The sequence below is a fragment of the Balaenoptera acutorostrata genome, chromosome 15 (assembly GCF_949987535.1).
Source record: "Balaenoptera acutorostrata chromosome 15, mBalAcu1.1, whole genome shotgun sequence".
NCBI classification, from domain to species: Eukaryota; Metazoa; Chordata; class Mammalia; order Artiodactyla; family Balaenopteridae; genus Balaenoptera; species Balaenoptera acutorostrata.
The window spans coordinates 31,662,107-31,685,167 of record NC_080078.1 but is presented as its reverse complement, the minus strand read 5'-3'; the positions used below and the strand labels follow the sequence as shown (position 1 = coordinate 31,685,167).

Here is a 23,061-nt window from a genome sequence, read left to right as displayed (position 1 = left end):
TACACACGCAGGCCCTACGAGCCAGCATTCCACTCACCGTAAATGCACCAGGGGTGGACACAAGACCGGCCAACAAGCCTCACGCCTACCAGCCTCACACTGAAAACAACCCAAACACCCATCAAGGAAAGAATGGTTTCCAAACACTTGTGTTATATTCCTAAAGTGGAATACTATAAAGCAATGAAAATGACCCATTACTGCTGCTCAATATAAGGATGAAGTGCATGGAGGCAATGCTGAGGAAAAGAAAAGAGAGAACTAGACACATATCCTACACGATCCCATCTACGTAAATATCACAAAACACACAAAAGTAACCTAGGAAAGAACGTTAGCAGGCCAAACAGTGGTTTCCTGTGAGGAGGGGGAGGCAGTGACCAGGAAGGGCCACCATCTTGCTTTGCAAATGTTCTGCTTCTTGACCTGGGTGGGCTCACCAGACTGTGTTCACTCAGCACCTTCATCATTTGGGCACTTTTCTCTACACTGTATCTCAATAAAAACCACGGTGTCAACGAAGCGTTGTAACAAAACAGACCATGAAAAGGGGTGGCGCCGTCATGTGCACAGAACTTACTATTTTTCTTTCCTTTTATACTTAGCTGGACGTCATAGTAATCTTCTCTTCTATCAGACCGGTAGTCTACTTCTTTACACTGGATATACGACTACAAGTAAGGAAAATAAGATGGCTGAAGCATTAACCGTCAAAATATTAGCATGTCTAAAATATTTAAAAATCACTCTTTAAAACTGGTTATCACATACCACCATCTTGCCTCTGAACAACTTAGGTATGGTGCCTTCTACACACGTGCCTTTCATCTTATTTTCCACATTATCAAGCAACTGGAAGAGAAAGTTTTGGCTTTCAGAAAATGTTATGCTTAATTAACATGCAGTAATTTGAAACGTGACTAGGAAATTTCAATGGTCAAAGAAATTCTAGACTATAAATATTATGACCTTTAGCATGCAATTATCAAAAACATACAAAAATCTTCTTCCTTGGTTGGATATTTACAAAAATATCTACATGCAACAGTTGAGATTAACCCTCTATACAGCCTTTGGAATGAATTAGTAATCTGTAGTGCCTTTAGAAGCATTTTTTATATTCATTTTACCTCTGTGGAAAAGCATGTAAATTGAGCACTAAACTTAACTCGTATTGGTCCACACCAAGAGATTAATGAGGTTGAGCCTGTCAACAGGATTGACTGGTTTGTCCATGGATATTTAATGAACTGGATTCAATCCAGCTAGTGCTGCAAAAAAGAAAACACACCTTGCCCAGCCAATCACCTTGAATAGCCATTTCATGTTGTGAGTGTGAGTGTGTGTGTGTGTATTTCTTTCATCACAACTGGAAGAGTGGGAGTCTGCTAGTGACTAGAGATGGTCTGGGAGAAGATCACCCACACAGGGGTCTGCCTCAACCACAAGTTCTGTGCCAAGGCGGGGTCTGGGTCTTGTGCTACAGAGTAAGAACGGAAGTCACTATTCTAAAGTGAAGTGGGATCATCAGGACAGCTACTCAAGCCAATCTGTTGTTTCTTGGATTAATAACTGCTAATTATGCCAATTTAACAAATTAAAAGTACACTACCTATACTATTCAAATTTACATTTTCCCTCACACTTCCCTATCAAATAATTTTTCAGTCCTTCTGGTTTTAAACTAGATACATGCTGTCTTTTCTTTCTGGCCTGGTTCTGGTCCTGAACAAAGATGGGCGTAACTGGAATTACAGTGACTGAAGTAGGTCTGAGGTTTTACTTGGTAACAACTTCTGACAGTGCTTCACAATATGAAATGTAAGTAGTAAACAATTACGGCTGAAAACTCACCACTCGACAGAGCTCTTGAACATCATGTTGCATGAAGCTATCTAACGTTTCCCACCTTAGAGAGATAAAATGAATTTATATTTAAACTTCCAGATTTCAAACAAGAGTAAATTGACAAGCAACTCAGACTAAAAAACCGAACCATGTAATTAGTCATTATTCTTAAATTTTTAAGAAGATTATAATTCAAAGACAAATTGAATTTTATCCAGACCCCAAAACGTTCACAACTTTATCTTGTTCTGAACATCTTACTGCAAGGGGAGGTCGTGTTTGCAAGTAAATGTACAGAAACTTGGAGACCATATGTATCCTTTCCTTGACAGGTAAACCTAAGTGGTGAACTGCTTCTCAAGCAAAATTCTAAAAGCCTCCATTTCCAAAGAGGTCAAACAAAGGACACTGATAAAATGCCCTGACATAATCAAGTGCCTGAGCTCTGCTCTCAACCCTTCCTGTCCACTAACTCAGCCCTCGAGCAGCAGAATGGACAGGTCTCCCAACACATACCCGAACGACTTGGTCAGCTTCTTTGTTCCTACGGGCTTATCACTGTGCTGTAATTCATAGAACACTCTTTGCAATGCTAAAGGGACGCTTTTGGATGAATCGTCGCCCTCTGTTGGCATCATGTACACAGCCTAAAAGAATTGATTCAGAAATAAAAATGGAATTTTATGTGAAAGTATCATTTCTAACAACACAATGATGAAGGCAGTTGGGTACGGCTTTTAACTATCCCCCCCAAAGGGTCAAAAGGTCTTTTAAAAATCAAGACAGTGAAAAATGAATTTTAAAAATTACTTAAGGCTCACCATCCAATGAGAACCACTTCTATTTCATACTTCTTAGAGCAGAGCAACATTTTTTTAACTTAACATGACTTTGAACAAAAGAGTTGATGAAACTTCAATGCTACTGCAATTAACCACACTCAACTATCCCCAAGATATCATCCTATCATGGTAATTAACGCTGCCTGGAAGAACGGTGCGAAAAGGACACGCCAGCAGACCAGCCGATGGTCCCCCCCACACCCGGGAGTGTGTGCTGCCTGCGCTGCCCCCTGCTCGCACCACAGTCCTGAAGTGCGAGTAACTAGCCTCCGTTAGATTTTATATTTTGTACAAGTTTTAGCTATAGTAAGTGAAAAATTAAGATTCCTGACCAGGAGTTTTTCAACTAATCAATTTTAATATAAAACTTTTCAAATGTTGCTGCTAATGACTTTCCTATTTTTTAAAAAAGCTTTATTATTTCTAGCCCAATAAAGTGAGGTTTGTCGGCTGTGGTAAACTTCTTATCACCTGAGTTAGCTTCACAAGTGTCCGAACACTGAGGACCAGAGCTATGTACAAGCGTAAAGCAGGGCCCTCCCTGGAGACGCGGCAGGAGACAAGTCTGGCGGCGGGGCTTTGCTTGCCCCTTAGTACTTGAGAGAAAAGGGTGGGTGGAAGGTTGAGGGAGAGAAACACCATCCATTTACCTTTCGTAGTTGGTTTGTGAAAAATAAAGTCTGCAGCAGGCTGTTCATGTAACAAGTCGCTCCCTGATTCTTTAAACCGACATAGCCCGTGTGCTTCTTTGAATCCCACCTACAAGATCAGTTTGAGGTTGAGGGAAAACTGCACAGGACACCTCCTTGCTTCTGCAGCGTGTGTGGGCGAGGGGACTGGGGGCCGGCACCTCGCTGCTCTGCACCGCCACCTCCATCCCACCATCCTGACATGGGGTGACGACGTCCGAGCACCCGCCTCCAAGTGAGTAGCTCGTCGCCAGGCTGGCAGTTCTCACACGGCTCCCTCCGGCGGTCACCAGTTTTGTCTGCTCAAGCACGTGGGCCAGTGCGAACTCAGCCCGGCACCCGAGAGGCGGCCTCCGCGCGGTCTGCTGACAGCAGCAGTGCCGTCATTTACCCAGAGCAGCACTCTCAGAGAGGAGTTCAAGTCTACTTCTATCAGACTGAGTGTCAGTGCGGCTCCCTCACACACACATCGGGTCACACGTGTCGTCAGCACAAGGTGGGACGGGAACAGCCAAAACCCCTCTTGTCTGTAGCGTCACGTACACGGGAAAGGACAGGCATGCATACCGGCAGGTTCAGACCTCAACTCCAAGAGCCGTTTCCCTTTACTCTGTTATACAGGTGGTTGGTTAGGAGAGAGAACAGTCTGTACCTTCTCGCCCCCAAGAGTTAACAGGAAGCAGAAGAGCCCTCCCCCAGCACCATCCCCTCCCCCTCTGTGCACGGTGCAAATGTGTGACCAGTGTTAGAAATTTACTGTGAGGTCAGGGCAGCAGGACTCTGATGCCAGGGGTAAGAGGTTTTTTTAAGACTGAACCAAGATACCTGTTTTGATTGGTAAGTCTGAAAAGCTCAATCTACTTTCTTAGTCAAAAGATGTATCATAAGCATAGGGGGAATGTTTTCTAAAGGAGGGGGGAAAAACCCACAAAAAGTTTAACTAGAAATACCATCTTTTTGCCCCCCACTCCTGGTACCTGAATACAGTTCAAGGGTATGTTTTGAAAAGGCTACTCAAGAAAAGGCTGATTCCTCTGGTATCAGCCCAATGAATATGAAAACTAATAAATCTTATTTGTTTTAAAATTTCCCAGGGCCACACGCAGGCCACCTTAGTCAGGACCTGGACTGAACGACCACCCTTCGGGGCTGTCGCTGCCCATCCCACCCGTAGGGTCAGCCTACGCACTCATGCCAGAGGAGGGCCACGTGGGAAGAGAAACAACAGGAACAGACAGGGGCGCCTACACTTGACTCCTTCCCACCTAGACTGCACTTTGTTTCTTCGCTCCTTGGCCTTAAGAGTCCTGTTCGTCTACAACCTGATCCCAAGGCACCATCTCAGCCCTCTTCACACTCTCCTAGTGCCCCGCCCACCCCAAACTTCCCTGCCGGGTGTCCTTACTCACGCCCTTCTCCCCACCTCCAATTCCCCCGGTCCGGCCTCTTGCCCACAGACCGCCTGGACCCAGGGACGGAACCCTCTCCTCCCAGCGCCACCCCACACCACAAAATAACAAGCACATCTGCTGCTGCAGTTACTGCCGTCAACTCCTCTGCCCGAGTGGTCTTGGAGGTTCTTTGAGGACAGAAAACCATGCCTGCCTTGTTCAACATAATTATGTTCCTAGAGCCCAGCAGAGTGTCTGGCACATAGAAACTGCTCAATAAATCCGCCACACAAAGGCATGAACGTGAAGCTGGCACTCATCCGTTGATCTGGTCTGCGTGCCAAGGGGTGAGCACACAGAGGGTGCTTATCTGCTATATATGCTCCTCTGCTCCTTTCACTAGAACTAACGACATCTCTTAATAGCATCCAATTAAAGGAAAACTTACGCAACTCCATGGGGGGCATCCGCCTGCACAAAGACTTCAAAAGTAACTTTGTCATCATCTATAAATCCTTTCTCAGGATCAGTCACTTCCTACAAAAAAAATAAGAATATTCAACTTGCATAAGAACCCGCAAATGCTCACTTCATTCCAAACAATTACCCTGTACTTAATAGATTAAAATACTACTTTTTCAAAACACCTAAATTGTGCTTCTAGTTTTGCAGTGCTTCGGCTTGTTTTAAACAATGTTCTCTGAATGAAAACAGCAAAAGCTTGGATGCCTCCTGGAGGAATGGGAGGTGTTAGGGGCTCAGCGTCCACTCAGCAGGCAGGGTCTGGGGAGGCTGCCGAGAGCCCACATTAGAGCGCTGAGCAGGGCGTTCCTAAGTCCTACTGGCTTCCACCTCTGCAAAAGCAGCCCAAACGAGCTGACTTGAGAATTCACTGGTTACAGGAAACCACCCCGCACTATGCCTGCCTCAGTATTATTTCTTTTAAAGGAAACCTAGCCTATTCAGGAAAGCTACAAACTACCTTACAATGTTTGACCAAAACATTGAGATGAAGTCCTGTTGGCTGCTAAAAACTTGACGTAGGAAAACTGGAGAAAACACATTTTCAGTTACCTATCCAACTTACAAAGCAAACATTTTGATTCTAAAATGAATAGATGGATGTGAAGAATGGAGAATTAGGGAACAAGGAACAACACTCAGATTATTCAGTCTAAGTACATTGTTACTTACACTCCAGGCCATGAAATTGGAAAATCCCCAATCGTTCTCTTTATGGAAGAACAAATGACTGATACGCCGGCTGAATGACTTCTCATCATCTCTGTAATTTATGATCTTCAGCACCGCTTGTGCATGACAGGACCAAGACCTGTTCAGGGAGGACAATCTAAGCCTCAGTCGACAGATTTACCTGACTTCTACACAATTTTTAAAACAGCACACAAAACCGCCCATATTTTTTCCTTCTATTTTTTTTAGACGGAATAAGGGGACACACATTATCTTTAAAGGAGAAAGAAGTGAAGAGGGTCTGGGGGTGCCCTTATGTGGTCTGGAGTGATTTAACTCAATGCTTTATGTCTTTTTGAATTTTTAAAATTTTATTTATTTATTTTTGGATGTGTTGGGTCTTCGCTGCTGCACGCGGGCTTTCTCTAGTTGCGGGAACGGGGGCCGCTCCCCGTTGCGGTGTGCGGGCTTCTCATTGTGGTGCCTTCTCTTGTTGCGGAGCACGGGCTCTAGGCGTGCGGGCTTCAGTAGTTGCGGTGCGTGGGCTCTAGAGCTCAGGCTCAGTAGTTGTGGCGCACAGGCTTAGGTGCTCCGCGGCATGTGGGATCTTTCCGGGCCAGGGATCGAATCTGTGTCCCCTGCATTGGCAGGCAGATTCCTATCCACTGTGCCACCCGGGAAGCCCCTATGTCTTTTTAATTTCTAAAAGGTTTCAAGTTTTTTACTGGTATCTATAAAATACAAGTGTTTGAACTTTAAATACTGTTCTTAGATTCTACAAGAGATGATAGCTTTTTGGTCAGATAATAGTTCTAGTACCTAACACGGCTATTACTTGAATAGAAGAATGATGATAAAGCTATTTTTTAGGTGAACAGACCTAAAGCTGTAGGCTCTACTAATAAGTGTCACTCCTGCCCCCCTCAGGTGCTGTGAGGCTTCCAGGCCGGGCTGTATAGGGGGCTCTGAGCAAGGATGCCACCACCCGAGAATGACTGCAGGTGCGGTTGTTTGGGGCAGACCCCAAAAGGGCCCCTGGATCAACGTGTAAAATGTTTAAAAACCAACTTAAAGTGGAGCTTTTATAAAGGAAGGTGTTGACTGAACTCATTCGACTGAGCTTTTTATAAAGGAATGTTTCGACTGCAGACTCATCAGAACAAGGGCAAGGGCAGTGCTGTTCCCACGGGGATGCCGCTCACTCGGGATGCCATCGCTGGACGTGGACTGCTGGATGTTTCCCAAACTACCGTTCAGGTTCAAGTTGTCTGTCAGACTAAAACCAATCCAGCCTCAACGCTCATCAGAAATCAGATCATAATGTGAACTGAACACAAGAAGTAAAAATTTGGCCAAGGCCCTGACTGCCCCATAAAACTGGCTTCTTAAATACTCAAGTAAAGAGGAAAATGAAAGCTTTGGCAGAACAGCTGGAACCAGCGCCCTCTGGGGAACATCTTCATCAAGGGCACCAAGGGCCACAATTGGGGTGGCAGGGAGACGTGGTCAAGGAGGCAGCTTTCCCATGGGTTCATGGATGTGGAATGAGAAAGGGTGACAAAGTGATCTGGGATCCATCCCTTCAAACAATCTCTCAACTGTGCTTCTGATAAACGTTGAACAGCGACACTCTGCTTTTTAATTTTAACTTTCTGAATAACCCACAGAAATTGGTTAACATACAGTGAGGATGTCTGCCTGAAGAATTTTCCTTAACTACAAATTTCCCCCCTGGCAGTTACTGGTAGAATAAGAAATACACCTGGTAATCCAGCAGTCAGCTAGTCCAGATAGGCCCTGATTCCATGTTCCACGGGCAGGTAGATTCTAACACACAAAGTTCAGTTTTTTATTTGCAAGAAAAATTTACACCTTTTCTAGTTTGGATATAATACCTACCAGTGAGTTTCAAAGAGGGAATTGTATTTAATATAACTTAAAATCAAATGACTATGTAAAGGCAGAAAGGGAATTCAAAGAGAAATCCAAAATTCAAAGAGGCCAATTTGGCTTCCAATAATGTACTAGAACTATTTGTGGATTTGTAATTGCATCATTTAAACTGTCTTACGTGGAATCAGATTCAGCATTGCACTGGAGAAAGAATCCTACGCTTTTTTGGTGTGGTCTGTCTGGATAAAAGCGTGGCATCACCATAATCTTCCATGGCAGATTTCGCACAAAACACGGAGGGCTAAGGACCGACTCACTCAGTCTGCTGAAGCGCTCGACAGTGAACTGAAAGGTTGCCTCGGAGCGCCAACTCGTGTCTGCAAGAAAACGCTTTGTCAATCACCAAGCCTGGCATTGTCAGACAACACTGAAAGCAGCACAAACCTGGGTTAACCATTCTATATTCAACTGCTAAAACCTAACCCTTTGGGGAAAGGATAGCATCATTTCCAATTTAGTAACCATCTAAAGCTGTGAGATGACATATAGTTTGTGTAAATGAAATCCCAAACTCAGAGGGCTAGCAACACACACCTGCATTCCCCACCAGACGAGTTCAGCGTGATTAAGAATGTCTATTCTACTCTGTCTTAATTCCCAAGTAATCCACAGTGAGTGGAGAGACTGGAGAAAAGGAGTAAAACTTCTCATGTCACATCTGTTCAAGGAGAGGACTTGAGGAGGAAAAGAAAAGGGCTTGAGACTTGGGCTGAGTGTGGAGAAGAAACATGAATTTGCAGGCAAACAAGAACTTCCGAGGAGTGGGCGACAGCCATTCCTGGGAAGTGCAGCACTGTTTAGAGATAAAAAGATTCCTAAGAAGTTAGCTAAAAATAAATGTTAACTTCATTAGTTCACAATTTTGGTGAAGTATCAGGCTAGATTCTCTAAGGGGAATTATTTGAAAAAAGGAACGAAGAAACTGGCATTCTTTTTGACATGAACAGAATGAACTGTTAAATTTACTCAGCAAGACCAAAGGCCAATTTAAGAAATCAAGATTTCCTCCAATAAAATGCAAAAGCACTGATAAGAATTAAACTAAAAGTCACACTTGGAATTCCAGCTTTTTCTGTTGCTGACTATTCCTTTCAAGTGACCCAGGCTGTGGATTAGCTTTGACAAACCCAGCAGTGTCCATGCTTCTCCAGCTCTCCCCGTGAGGGGAGCAGCTGTCCCAAGGCCACCCGCCAACCTGTTACCGGCCAGCACTTTTATAAAACATAATAAAACTGCCGCAGGAAGGCCAAATTGCTATACAAGTTTCTAAGTCCTTCCTCTCTCTGTGCCTATCTCGTGGCAGACGGGGGACAGTTCACAGGCCCAGGGGCCAAGGGCCACACTTGGTCTACAGAACAACAGGCCTTTTCTGGCTGAGAAGGTGATACTTTGACATCCCTGACCCCACGCGCAAAGTGGGGTTCGCAGGTCTGTGCCCTCAGCCTGTCTCTACACTTCACTCAGGTCACTGCGGTGCAGACTTCTCCGCACACAGAACTGCCTCCGCTGTGACTGAATTTGTTCTTAAGAAAACATGTCCATCAGTCCTCATGAGAGAGTAGTATTCTTTACCAAAGAAATAAAACCCAAAAGGATGTGTAACAGCGCTTTTATCTTCGTTTAAAGGCTCTCCGTCCCCACTTTTTTTTTTTACTACCCGTAACCTGGCTCAGCTGTTAGCAGAGAGGCCCTCAAAGGAAGAGCAGCTGGACGGGGGCGTTTTGCATTCGAGCCTCCTCAAGGGGCAGGTACTACCCTCATCCCTTGCACAGATGAGAGTCCACGGAAAAGACAAGAAACTTTTTCCAGAGAATGAGGTCCGGAATGGCTGAGGAGAAGAGTGGGCCACTCCTCCACAGCCACACAAATCATATTTGAGCAGCACCTAAACCCCACAAGGTAGGCAAGGGCAGGTGTTACTTAATTCCCACTTTACAGATGAAGAAACCGAGGCTTGCTGAGGGTAAGTGGCTTATCTCATCCAAGGTGTCACGAAGTGAGCACAGGGGGTCTCAGCACCCAAGATCCGGACACTGAGCCCAGTGACCCTGCCTCTGGTTTGTAAACGGCCATCCTAGCGTTCAGGTGACCAAACGCAGAGCCCAATAAAACTGGCCTGCTGTACAGTGATGGCAGGACACACTCCTGGGACCTAAGGACATCATGTCACAGGGCCCCCCCCCCCTCCTAACTCACCTACTTGACTGTCAGTTACCATTCGGGTCTTCGTAGGATTACAGTTTTATACAAACAAAAAAATGATACACATTATAAATGCCTTTTTGCTCTTCCTCAGGACACTTTGGTCAAATTCCTCCATTAATCTTAAATATTAAATAGGACCGCACGACGGCGAGCTCAGCACAGCATGCATCCAGGAGCGGGCCAGCCCGTCAAGGCCAAGGCTCTGGGTCTCGAGCTTGGCGCCGCCCTGGCCCCCAGGTGCAGTTCACACTTGCTGAATCACACACTAGATGTGAGATTCTGCCTCATGTTCAAGGCACAGGATTATCTTCCAAAGTATGCTAATTAGGAAGTTTAACATGAGATTTCATGTCAATACAAATGTCACCACCCCATAGCTCCAACCTCTTCATACTGTGTGGCGTTGGTGGTATAGAGGTGAGCATAGCTGCCTTCCAAACTCTTCATACTAAATGAATAACTGAAAACCTGTATTAAATACCAGGTCAGGACAGGAGGGTCTACAAAAGAGAAGGAGACATGAAACCCATCTCTGGCAGACAGGGCCGGCCTTGTTACCCTCCCCTAAGGGAGCTACATGAAAAAATGGGTGGAAGGTACTCGGGATTCCATGTACTATTTATGCAACTTCCTCTGTATCTATAATTGCTTCAAAACAAAACTTTTTTTTTTTTTTTTTGGTAAAAGTAGTATACTTGGGATTATGAAGGATACCTTGTATCCTGCAGGGTTAGTGTTTCATCCAAACAGAGACTCAAACCTGCCTGAACACCACAGAGCACTGACTTACCTACTCCAGCATCTTATCGTAAATGACAGGATGGCAAGTTCGTGCTACCTGCTGCCCTCACACGTCTTGTCAGAAATCTCGATAACCCACCACTTTAGGTCTTTTAAAAAGAAAGGCGGGCCTGAGATTTCCCCAAATGGCGCTCTTGCAGTAACTGTGTCAAACATCAATTATTCATTCTAATACAAGTCTTTGCAAATCCTAGTTAATTCCCAGAAATAAGGTTTTTTTCACGGGTACCAACAATCTAGATCTACAACAATCACTCTCTACCTCTACTAAACATTTTTCCAACCTGTGTTGTTAGCCACTCAACTGCTGTGTAAGAAACTCCCCCTACTAAGAAGGCCTCTCTGTACAAATCAGATTCTAACCCGGTGTTTCCCATACTGTGTGCCCTCCAAAGATGTTAAAAGGAGATTCAGCAAAAACAGATTCTAACGTTCAGAGGCTTGGGGAATCATTAACAAAAAAAGTCTTTTGGAGAAAGATGTTAGGAGGCTGACAGCTTAGACGTACTTTAAGAAACATGCTTAAGCCAGCACTCCTCAAACTTCCTAGATTTCTGATCACTTTTCACAACGCACATATCCTGCCATTAAGTGTTTCAAAATACCTATCACTGCTGGGAAAATGCTGCTGTAAACGAAGGCTTCTACTCCTAGAAAGAGAACCATCTCCCTCCCGCCCCCCTTGCCAAAGATAGGATCTTTCTCTCTGCTGACCCTGGGCCTTTCGAAAGGCCAGGAACAAAGTGTTACTGAAGATCACTTCTACTTTCTCCTGTAACGTGCTTTTCCCATCTGGTAATTCGCAGTAGGAGCATTTCTACTTTTAGGTTCTATAGCACCATTATTTACTACTAATAATTTAGTAAAATTTGCCTCAAAAGGGATTCTATGTACATTATGATCTCCTTATTGATTCTCAAATGAGGCAATCTGGGGCCCCCAGGAGACTTCTGGCCATGTTTAGAGACATTTTCGGTTGTCACGACTGCACGGGGTGGTGGGTGTGACGGGTGACACTGCCATCCTACAGGGCACAGGACAGTCTCTTCCAACAAAGAAGGATCCACCAAAAAAGGCATCAGAGGCCAAGAGAACCTGCCCTTTTATCCACATCTGTCTCCTCCCAAGCCCTCTCCGTAAAAACACCTGGGGAAAAACGAGAATGAAATTGCTCTGTGGAAACCAGAGCGGGAGGGCTCTGATTGGATTGGACCGCTCACTGCTCCAGGAGAGACTACAATCGATTCCTGACTCACGCCTGGTACATCAGACCTGGTCGTGCCTTCCCAACTGCACTCTCTGAACCTCTTTTGGCATCTCCGGGGTCTGAAATAAAACCAAGAGCCCAGCAACCAAGAGACCACACCCACACCGTTGCCCTCATCTGCGGTGGAAAGTGCACTCCACAGGTAACAAAGCAGCGGGGTCAGACCACGCCTCTTTACCTTCCTCAGATATTGCCTCAGCCAGCTGCCAGGGGTAAACCGCACTGTGAGAGAACTCTCAACTACGGCTGCAGTTTCTCATGGAGGCTGAACTTTTGGCAGGAGGTCTGAACAGCAGTCCTTCTGGTGGTGCAGCCCGTGACTGATGGTTTCTTTCAACTGCCCCGTTACACCCCTGGGAAGGACACAACCCTCATGAGGATTGATGGACATGCTTTTGACAGAACATGGTTTCATATTACACTGCAAGATTCCAGGGGCTGCATAAAGTGATTACTGGCTGCTACCTTCTCATGATTTCAACCTGGCAAATGCACAGGTCCCACAGTCTGATAAATTATAGCGAAGAAATAGCCTCGAAAGAAAGGCTTTCCTAGGCACAAAATGTCCATGCATGTACAAATGCATACACTTTCCACAGAGAAGATAAAAGACCAAAAGTCAGTCTGAGGGACGAAGCCCAAAGCTCGATTCTGGTTTCGCACCTAACCGGAGTGGGGAGGGATTATTAGCTACAAACAACTGATATACTTGCTACAATAAGAATGCAATGGAAAGCCACGTTCCAGTGTCTAGAAGTATCGTGCTGCAGACGAAAAGGAAAGGACAGTAAGATATACTTGTGTTCTGAATACTAGGAGTGGCTGGAAAATTAATTGCAGGACTGAGCAAATACCCATCTATTACAAACTCCTGTATTTCAACCTTCTCTCCTAGGCTGGGGAAAATCAACTTACCTTGAAATTTGTAGGCAATCTTGAAATTTGAAACCAAAACAGGCTCCTAAATTTTCCTCAGATACAACCTCCTGAAAACTAGCTACCCTTAAGAAACTCAGAAGTACTCAAGGAAGAAACGTCTGTTTCCGACACAGGTTTTTGCCCAATGCGCGTAAACAAAGCCCAGGTACTCACCGTCCTCCATGTCTTCCTCTGTGTTGTTGTGCCCATCACTCATGGCTACATTCCCGTTGATAACAGGGTTTTGAGTAATTCTTGGTGGGTCATCTGTATCTCCAGCTTTAAAGAAAACAAAGAAATTCCATGATTTTTCCCTTCATGGCTTGGATTAGATAAATATATATATATATATATACTTGTACTTTGACAATTTCCAGTCACTAGTAAGTTCCAATTGTGCCAAAATAATTGCACTTTAACCCAAAAGGTATTTACTAGTATGTTTACTAAATATAAACCTTTGTTTCTTTCAAAATGCTAAATGGGACTTGAAAACACATTATACCTCACAATAATCAGCTCCATTTGCAATGACGTTTATTTTGACATAGGTCCACGGTTTAAAAGAATAATTTTAAAAAGCCTTTGGCGGGATTTAGGATTTAAATAGCCTCTACTGCCCATACTTCACATGTAAATCCTGTCCTTCCAGCATGTCAGAATAGCTCACTGCAACTAATGCTGTTCTGTTTGCCTGTACAGTCGGCTTTCCTTGGCAAATCAGACACTCCAATAAAAATTAAGTGTCTCAACTACAAACAGGAGATGTGGTTTTTTAAATAGCTGCATAGTTGTGTCCTTGGACTCCAATACTCAGAGCCTTTACACCGTTAGGATCAGCAGTCGGTCTGATTCAGCACCATGGAGAGCACCCTCCCCTTTCCCCTCTAGACAAACTCCAAACTCCAACTGTCAGGTTACTTTTCTCAAATAATTCCTGAATATAAACCATCCGTTTTTCCTTCTTAAGCATCTCAAAACACACGTTAGAAATCCTTGGAAGCTAAGAAACAGGTATTACTACTCAAATTTAGACCACTGCCACTCCTGATACTTTTGTTTTATTAACTATCAATATACACACTTAATTAGCAATTGTGTTAAAAGCTGTCTATGAAAACATAAATTTTTAAACTGACCCCTCAACCATGACATCCTGACAGAAAAACTGGGGGAGGTAAGTAGGGAAAGGAGAAATTCCTTTCCCTGTTGCTTAACTAGCTGGAACTCTAAAACTCTAAAACTTACATGCTTAAAAAGCAAAATGAAACATTGGGTGCTTTGACAGAATTTCCACATTTATCCTCCTAAATCAACCATTTCAGGGAATTCCCTGGCGATCCAGTGGTTAGGACTCTGCAATTTCACTGCCGAGAGACCAAGTTCAATCCTCGGTCAGAGAACTAAGATATCCTATTCCTGCAGGCCTCGCAGTGTGGCGCCCAAAAAAAAAAAAAAAAAAGTATGTGTGTGTATATACATATATATATATATGTGTGTGTGTGTATATATATATATATATAAATATATATGTGCACATATATATTAACCACCTCAAACCATCATACAAAATATTTTATGAGGAAAAACCCTATGAAGGCCTTTGAAATAAACAGCACATTCCATCAATGGAATATTATGCAACAATTTTTTTTAAGGTTCTCAGTGTACCTATATGAAATGTTCTGAGTTATATTAAGTTTTTAAAAATTAAGGTACCAAGCAATATATATCATCATACGCAACCCTTGCTATAAAAGAGAGAGACTATGTTGGAATAAGAGTGTATAAATTCTTATTTCCCTTTATACCAATCAGCAAACACTGGGAGAACACAAACTAGCAAGAGGTTCTGTAGAAGCAGCAGTAGAGTGATCCTTCACTGCAGACACACACACACATCACATGAATGCACTATAAATCTTAAAGTAATTTGCTTGACGTATGCCTGGTACTTTTAATTTAGTTCCTCAGTTCAAATCCAGCCTACGGCAAGAGCTTTAAAACATGGTCTAGAATGCACGAATGCAAAAGTGACAAAGGTTTCTCTGCAGGTGGCTCCTAAACACAAGGCAAGTAGGGTTCTTGCAGCTGAGCCAGCTCCTCCTGAGCAACGTCCCATCTTTTATACACCATGGGTACACATTCCCGCTGGGCTGACCAATTTTCCACCCTTCACAGGCCTGGAGACGGTGGTCCAGGCTGGTGGCTGTGAAACTGCAAAAAGCTCCTGGCTGGGGGCTTCCCTGGTGGCACAGTGCTTAAGAATCTGCCTGCCAATGCAGGGGACATGGGTTCGAGCCCTGGTCCGGGAAGATCCCATATGCCACAGATCAACTAAGCCCATGCGCCACAACTACTGAGTCTGAGCTCTAGAGCCCGTGAGCCACAACTACTGAGCCTGCGTTCCACAACTACTGAGCCTGCGTTCCACAACTACTGAAGCCCACGTGCTTAGAGCCCGTGTTCCACAGCAAGAGAAGCCACCTCAATGAGAAGCCCACGCACCACAACGAAGAGTAGCCCCCGCTCGCCACTACTAGAGAAAGCCGCGCGCATCAACGAAGACCCAACACAACCAATAAATAAATAAATAAATAATAAAATAAAAAATTTTAAAAAAGCTCCTGGTTGGCCCAGCATGTACGTGAAGAACCTGTCCAGCAACAGGCCCTCCCAACCAACTGCCACGGGACCCTTGGAGAAAAGGTTGGCAACTCAAGTCTAGCTCCTAAGGGACTGGATATCCAGTTAAAAAAAGCTTCTCATAAAAATGAGTTAGTTCAACAAGAGGATTAAAAATTTAATTAAGACACGGTAAGTCCCTGGACCAGAATTAAATGATGAAAGCGCCTGATACCACAGTCTGTATTAGGCTTCCAGAAATATCCTAAATGATAAGGCTGTCTTTATCATCAAGGAAGAAGTGCAAGATTGGCACGTACATATATTTATCACTCTATATAAAGTGATCCTGTTCCTGAATTTTGTATCCTGCCTAGTTGGAATTTTCCCAACGTATTAACTCTCATTTGGCCAAATATGAACTACAACACTAATTTTTTTGACACACAACAGTTGCAAATACCAATGACAATATGGTATGCCTCAAACACATAGACAAGAAGGTCTCTGATATACTTAAATGTCAAGGAGGGGAGGAGAGCAATTATCATTCCGAAATATATACATGACACCCAGAAATACAAAAGGAGATCATTTCCATTACTCATGATTGGTAAGCCTTTTGACAACAACCTTGTGATAAGTACCAGCGGCATATTTTAATATATATGTGGCACAAAATACCTTTTTTAAAGAGTGACTTTAGAAACACAAAAGGCTCCCTTGCTTAGTTACAAAGCCTACACTTCCTCCTCTTTTACTGAGGATGCCCGTGCTTACATCCAGCTCTTCTCCCCACAGACTTCCGTTTGTGATGTCACAACCCAGAGCTACTGACCCCAAAGAACACTGGCCAATTGCTATGGAAATGATGTGGTGCTGATTTAGCACCTGAATCTCACTCCTGGATGAGGAAAATAGAAAATTCCAAATTGCTGGCCTTGACATTTTCTATCACTTCCCAAAGATTTCTCAAACCTCTCCCCAAAAGGCTGGGTAGAGGGAACCAAACAACCCCATTAAACCCACCTCACGGTCTTCCAACTAAGAGTCTATACGCTGCCACCAGGAGGTACCTGGGCCACGAAGATCCAGCCATGCCCCAGAGTCACTCTCCACTCAGCCCCCCAGATTTCTCCTCAAAAGTCCCAACTAGTGATACAACCCAGTGAGCAAAACCACGGCTCAGTTAAAAGGGCAGAACACGTGGATTACCACAGAGGCCACGGGCCAACACTCAGTCCCTGAATTGGTCAAGCAGAGCCTAACCAGCACATCTTAAGCCCCAGTCCAGCAGTTCAGCCTGACTTCCAAGTCAAAACCCCCAGACTTCTGCTTGGTCCTCCTCCTCTCCTCTCTCCTGGCATTGAATCCATTTTAAAGAACATTACAAAAAATAGGGGTTATCAAGGTAAATTAGAACACTGATATCTTTCCGCAAGTCCAAATACACTGCAGAAGGACTGTTCAGAAATGGCATATTGGTTCTGAAAATCCACCAGCGGCGTACGGCCCCCACTCTGAGCTGAGTCACCTTCTGGTCCAAGCCCACGGTTCCCTGCCATGTCTGCATGGCTCTGCAGCAGAATCTTCTGGGGAGGGGGAGGGGGAGGGGAGGGTTCTCTCGGCCGCATCAGAGTGACTGCACAGAATCTCCAGGAGCTCTCCCTCAGAATTCTTTTTTTTTTAAAAAGCTCCCCACAAAATTAGGGCCAGAAGCATATTCAAACAACCTCATCAATTTACACAATCACCTTCAAAACAGAGAGTATCAGGGCAGGGGTGGGGGGGGGGGAAGAAGTCTGGAGTTACTAGTTCCCTCAGGTGTTGATGTAAGTTGATCTAAGTTGCTAGGGGGAAACCAGGTGAGGGGTCCATGGGAACACACTCTACTAACTTTCCTGTACATCTAAAATTAACGCAAAATTTCAAGTTTATTTTTAAAAAGAGAACATAAGAAACCCTCAAGCCTAAGAGGCAAGGAATATAGCTGATATTAAACTTATACAGGAAAATTTTCAGCGTGAAGCATCCATACAAGCATGTCTGAAATTCTCACGTAATTAAAGGTAGAGAGAAAGGCAGCTTAGAGCTGAGATACGAAAGAAAGTCTCCCACACAGACACTGGGCGGGTGCACAGAGCATAGCTCTTCAGGAGGGGCCGGCCTGGGAGGGAGGGCTTGTGTCCATGCTGGGGCAGAAGCAGCAGAGGAAACACGGGGCACGAGAGAAGGATCTAACGTCTGCTCCCAGGATTTCACAAATAAGTAACTCCCAAGTACTGGTCCCTGTTGTGGGCTGGGCGCTGTATGAACATTCTCAGGCAGTGATCATAGCCCGGGATCAGGCAGAGCGGGGTGTTTACAGGTGGACCCAGGGTCCCGGCTGGACCGTGAGGGATGTTGCCCTGGGCCTGTAAGCTGTGGAGCGGCTACTCTCTTTGCTTTTCCTCCATGAGACAGGAGTGGCCCTTCCCTAAGGAGGACTGCTCACCCTGAGATAAAGTATGTTAGATGGAGCTCCTGAATGAAGCCAGAGGCACTAGTCAGGAAGAAATAAAGAAGGAAGTCCTGAGCAAAGAGGCACAATGCTGTGAAAAGTTCTTTAGCCACAAATACTTTAAAAATGCCTACTCTCACCATTTTGCAAAATTATAGTGCAATATCACAACTGGGAGAGCGACAATATACTGACCCTCCTCCTATTCACTTGCATGCATTTCATGATGTGAGGTCTGTGTGTTCCCCACACTCAAGATACTGAGCAGCCCAGCACAAGGACCCTCAGGCGGCGCTTTTACGGCCACACCCACCTCCCTTCTGTGCCCGCCCCAAACCCCTGGCGATGGCCAATCTTCTCCATATCCACAATCTGCCATTTCAAGACTGGACACAGGGTATGTAAGTGACCTTATGGAGCACCTTCGGACACTCAGCATAACTCCCTTGAGACTTACATGGACAATTCATTCCTTTATCCTGCTGAGAGGGTTCTGTGGCAAGGACATGCCACCCTCTGCTCGCTCAGATAGCGGCAACATCCGGGTTGTTTCCAGTTTGGAGGCATTACGAATAAAGTGGCTGTAAACATTTTTGTACAGGTCCTGAGCAAAGAGACAGGTATTTTTACTTCAGGATTTTACAGAATAAATGAAATGCTCAAAGAAGCAAGGCAAGGGGCGCAGCGATGAATAAAGGGGAACAATGACCTCCCCTGCCTCTGATACAAGTAAAAGGCATGCCCAATGTTCATGTACATACACGTGCACAAGATACAAGCACTTTTACTATTCACAATACGTGCATCCCAATTCAAGATCCCTATAGATATGCGTACATGGATTTGATTTTGAATAGCACCATACCATTATGTCATGATCTACTCACCCATTCCCCTACAGATGACTCTTCCCGGCCACCACCACCCCCTTTTTGGCCATCTGAGTGACACTACAAGCAAACAACCGTACAATGATTTTGTCCTGCGGCACGCCGTATAACTGTGTGGTCATCTGTCAGGGTCATCTTTCTCACACGCACTGAGCTCCCACAAGCAGTGCTCTTTCCCAGTGGCAAAGATCAACAACGCATCCAAAGCCACTACCAAGTGGCCCTGCACAGCCTCCTGCACCAAGTTCTCGTGCTGCTCAGGAGAACTCTTCCAGCGCCATCACTTATTTTCAAGAATTCAGATATAATTGATTTCCCAATGTTCTGATCCTCAAAAAACCTGGCTCTAAACTCAAAGAAGCGAAGAGACATCTGATAACTTGAAGGTGAAAGACAGAAGATGTACCACTCCTACTAAGCCCAGCTGAGAAGCTGAGCTGATTAGAGGGAGGGGGAGGTGGGGGACTGGGAAGGCTTCCACAAAAGCAAGGACCCACAGGTGTCAGCTATCACACTCCCTAAGAAACCAGAACCTCCCGGGCGTTGGGAAACAACTCTGGACGCCCCCAGAAAACCTAAAATTCTCTGGGAGAATTCGATGGCTCTGTGTCAACTCCAGTCCCCTTTGGGGGAATTCTCAGGCAAAGCCAGGCCTCGCACAGACTGGGGAACAGATCCAGATCCAGTCCTTGGGCAGAACCTGGAGGTAAGCAAGGATACAAAGGTATGGAGCAAAATCGCAGGTCTGAGCTGTCTCAGCTCTCGCCCAGGCTTACCAGTCCTGGCAGCCGCTGGGTGGAAAGGAGTAGGTGCTGACCAGGCAGCAGGGCCCATTCGCCAACAAGCTCACCCCCGCCCCCCAGTCAGACAAGGGCCACAGTGCCTGTGGGCCGTGAGGAAGCGCCCAAGTGCTTTCCAGCCCTCAATCCCTCTGTGAAACCTCTTAGAATGGAAAACTGCAACTATGCTTCAAACACATCATTTTTAATCCACTACTGCATTACAAGGATTTCATCCCCCCCCCCCACCCGGGCACACCCTATTTGCCTGCAATTACAGTAACGAGGGCGACGTCCTAATGACTGTTTTCCTAACTAACTGGTCTTCTCCACACACGACTAACTTGGGAGGTAGAGGCTGAGGCTGGGCGCCCTCTTCTCACAAGAGTCAGCCCCCTACTTGCCAAGTGTCTTGATGTATCAAGAGCAGGCTGCGCCCTGGGCTTCAGGAGGGAACAGATAAGCAGCCCTCACACAAGAGGGCTAACGCGACAGAGGGGAAAACAGAGCCAGCCATAGGCCTTGGACATCAGGGCCAGGGCCAGAGAGTGAAGGGAGCCGCTGGACAGAGATCCTGGAGAAGCACATTCCAGACGGTTCCAGAGTGACCAGGGACAAGGCAATGGGCAAGGGAGGAGGTGGGAGATGAGGCTCAGGTAGAGGGTGGGCAGGGCCTTGAAAATCTCCGAATGTTCACGTCAAGCATGTGTCCCACCAAATGAAGAGGAAACCACGGGTGGCCCTGAAAGCACTGTGACACTCAAAAACAGGTCGGTCAGAACTGAGATGGTCCCGGTGCTTGGAGCCTGGCTGCCAGCCCCAGGCAGCCATCTGATCAAGCCTGTCCTAATCATCACAGGCAGCAGACCCCATCAGAAGCTCCTCTGCTGTCCTGTGGAGGATATGGGTGAGGTGTGGTTTTGTGCTATCTTGCCCCTGCCAAGTTGGCAGGGCTGCCTCCAGTGACTCTCTGAATTCCTTCGGTCATATTAACAATGAAACCGTCCGTGGCTTAATCAATACCACAACTGTGTTCTGGTTTTATTTTGATTTTTATATGAATTGGCTCCACGCCTGCCCCATGAAGGGAGCTGAAAGCCCACCTGCGGGTGGTGGTCCTGCTCTGCTAAACCAGGACTTCCTGGGTCCTGCCTTGGGGAGAGTGTGAGGATTCAAAGCAGACTCTGTACTGAAACCCGACAGTTAGCTCTATACTCTTAAATAATCCTGATTTAAATTAGTTATATGAAAATAAAGCCCCAAGGAAGGTCACGTATAAATCTGTGTTCCTTAAATAAAACTATTTGTTTGGGGTTTTCAGTTTGGCTTCATTATGTAAAAATCATCTGTTTTTAGAGGATCATGCTAACCGCCATCATGTCTGTCCCACAAACCATGACTGATGCGTGAGTGAACAGTGGCCGGGCACGGAGAGGGGTGTACACCGTGCACGGCTGAGCAGCTTATAATTATGTCCGTGCTGCTTGCTTACACATCTGGGCTTATCTGCTATATTGGCTAGGGCAGTCCACTTGTGGAAAGGAAAAACAAGTCCCAGCAAGCCCAGCAGAGACAGAGCTGCACAGAAGCTACAGGCTGAAGGCAGAAAGTATCAGCAACCCACAGGAGCCAAAAGGATCGATACGCAGAACACACAGAGATCGTAAAATCAAGAAGAGACAACGCAACTACAACAAGGAGAAATTCTTAAGAAATACAAATAACGAATCTGCTCAACTTTCCTAATTAACACAATACCACTTTTTATCTACCAGATTAACAGTGAAAAATATTGGAAATGCCCATAAGTACTGAGGGTCTCACATCACAAAATGGGTGGTGTCAAATGGCTAAAGTCTAAATTTATAGTCAAATTATTCTTCCTAAAGGCAGTATTTATTAAAACCAAAGTCAAATATTATTTCACTCAAAATGCCATCTCTGGATATCCATTCCAAGGAAACTAGCATACATGCCCAAAGATATATACGAGCATATGTCTTACCCTGAAGCACCATTTTTCACAGAGAAAAACTCAGAGCGTGAATGCCCATTAATGCCAAGGGCCGTGTATTGTATGGCGTCATTTATTCATATGAAGTGTCCAGAACAAGCACACCCGCAAAGACAAAAGGCAGACCAGTGGCTGCCTAGAGCTGGGAGGGAGAGTGGAGGGGTGATGGCTAAGGAGTGCAGGGCTCTCTTTTTGGCGTGATAAATTGGCTGTAGTGATGGGTGAATATATTTATTAAAAGCCATTGAATTGTATGAGTGAATTGCAGGGTATATGAAATCTCAATAAAGCTGTATTTGGGGTGAGGGGGGGAGGAAGACAAGAACTGGACAGAAACAGGCTATTTTGAGTGGGGACAAACAGTTCCACAAATCACAGCTGTCTGAGGGCCCGGCATAGTGAATGATGTGTACACTGAACAACTGAATCAGGTGTAAGTGTTCCATTTTCTGCAGTATTTCTCTAAAAATATTAAACATTTTTGGTGTTTGAAAAACCCATTTATCTACAAAATTTATTTATGTACATAAATTCACTCTACATTCATGTAGTTTTAAAGAAAGTAAAACTATATTAAGGGACAATGTCCACCAAGAGAGGAATCAATTAGCAGGATGTCCTTACAGAATGAAGGAAGCTGTACATGTGGACGGGACGAAAAACAGGACAACACCCATCGTACATTAAGTACATATGTTCATCGAGGGATGGAGTCTTTCTTGCCTTCTTGCTTCCATGCTGTTTTAATGTCTCAATGAACATGTATTGCCTTTATAATAAAGGTAAAACCACCCACACACGCGAAGCAAAGCAAAGCAAAGCAAAGCACGATGCAGAAAGGCACAACCAAAGTACTGCCTAAGGCCAGACACCACCTCAAGCAGCCCATAAAGGCTGTACCAGTGGGGACTTCCCTGGCAGTCCAGTGGTTGAGACTTCGCCTTCCAATGCAGGGGGTACAGGTTCCACACCTGGGGAGCTGGGATCCCACATGCCGAGACCAAAAAACCAAAACACAGAACAGAAGCAATATTTTAACAAATTCAATAAAGACTTAAAAAAAAAAAAAAAAAAGGTTGTATCAGAGAAAGAAAAGGGTACAGGAGCTGCCCATTTGGGGGCAGGAGGGAGTGGGAACAAAAGGA

The 23,061-nt window shown here is 45.1% G+C and overlaps 1 protein-coding gene across 1 annotated transcript in view; it reads right to left on the bottom strand.

The window, feature by feature from the left end:
• USP7 (ubiquitin specific peptidase 7) overlaps positions 1-23,061 on the bottom strand; it is a 55,682-nt gene that overhangs the window by 16,633 nt on the left and 15,988 nt on the right. Inside the window, exons 2-10 of the mRNA XM_057528997.1 lie at positions 13,283-13,387; positions 8,036-8,234; positions 5,965-6,103; positions 5,219-5,307; positions 3,341-3,449; positions 2,365-2,495; positions 1,855-1,909; positions 772-852; positions 581-671 (exon numbers count right to left, since the gene is read on the bottom strand). Of these exons, the coding sequence (XP_057384980.1) occupies positions 581-671; positions 772-852; positions 1,855-1,909; positions 2,365-2,495; positions 3,341-3,449; positions 5,219-5,307; positions 5,965-6,103; positions 8,036-8,234; positions 13,283-13,387 (999 nt within the window). The remainder of the gene's footprint in view (positions 1-580; positions 672-771; positions 853-1,854; positions 1,910-2,364; positions 2,496-3,340; positions 3,450-5,218; positions 5,308-5,964; positions 6,104-8,035; positions 8,235-13,282; positions 13,388-23,061) is intronic.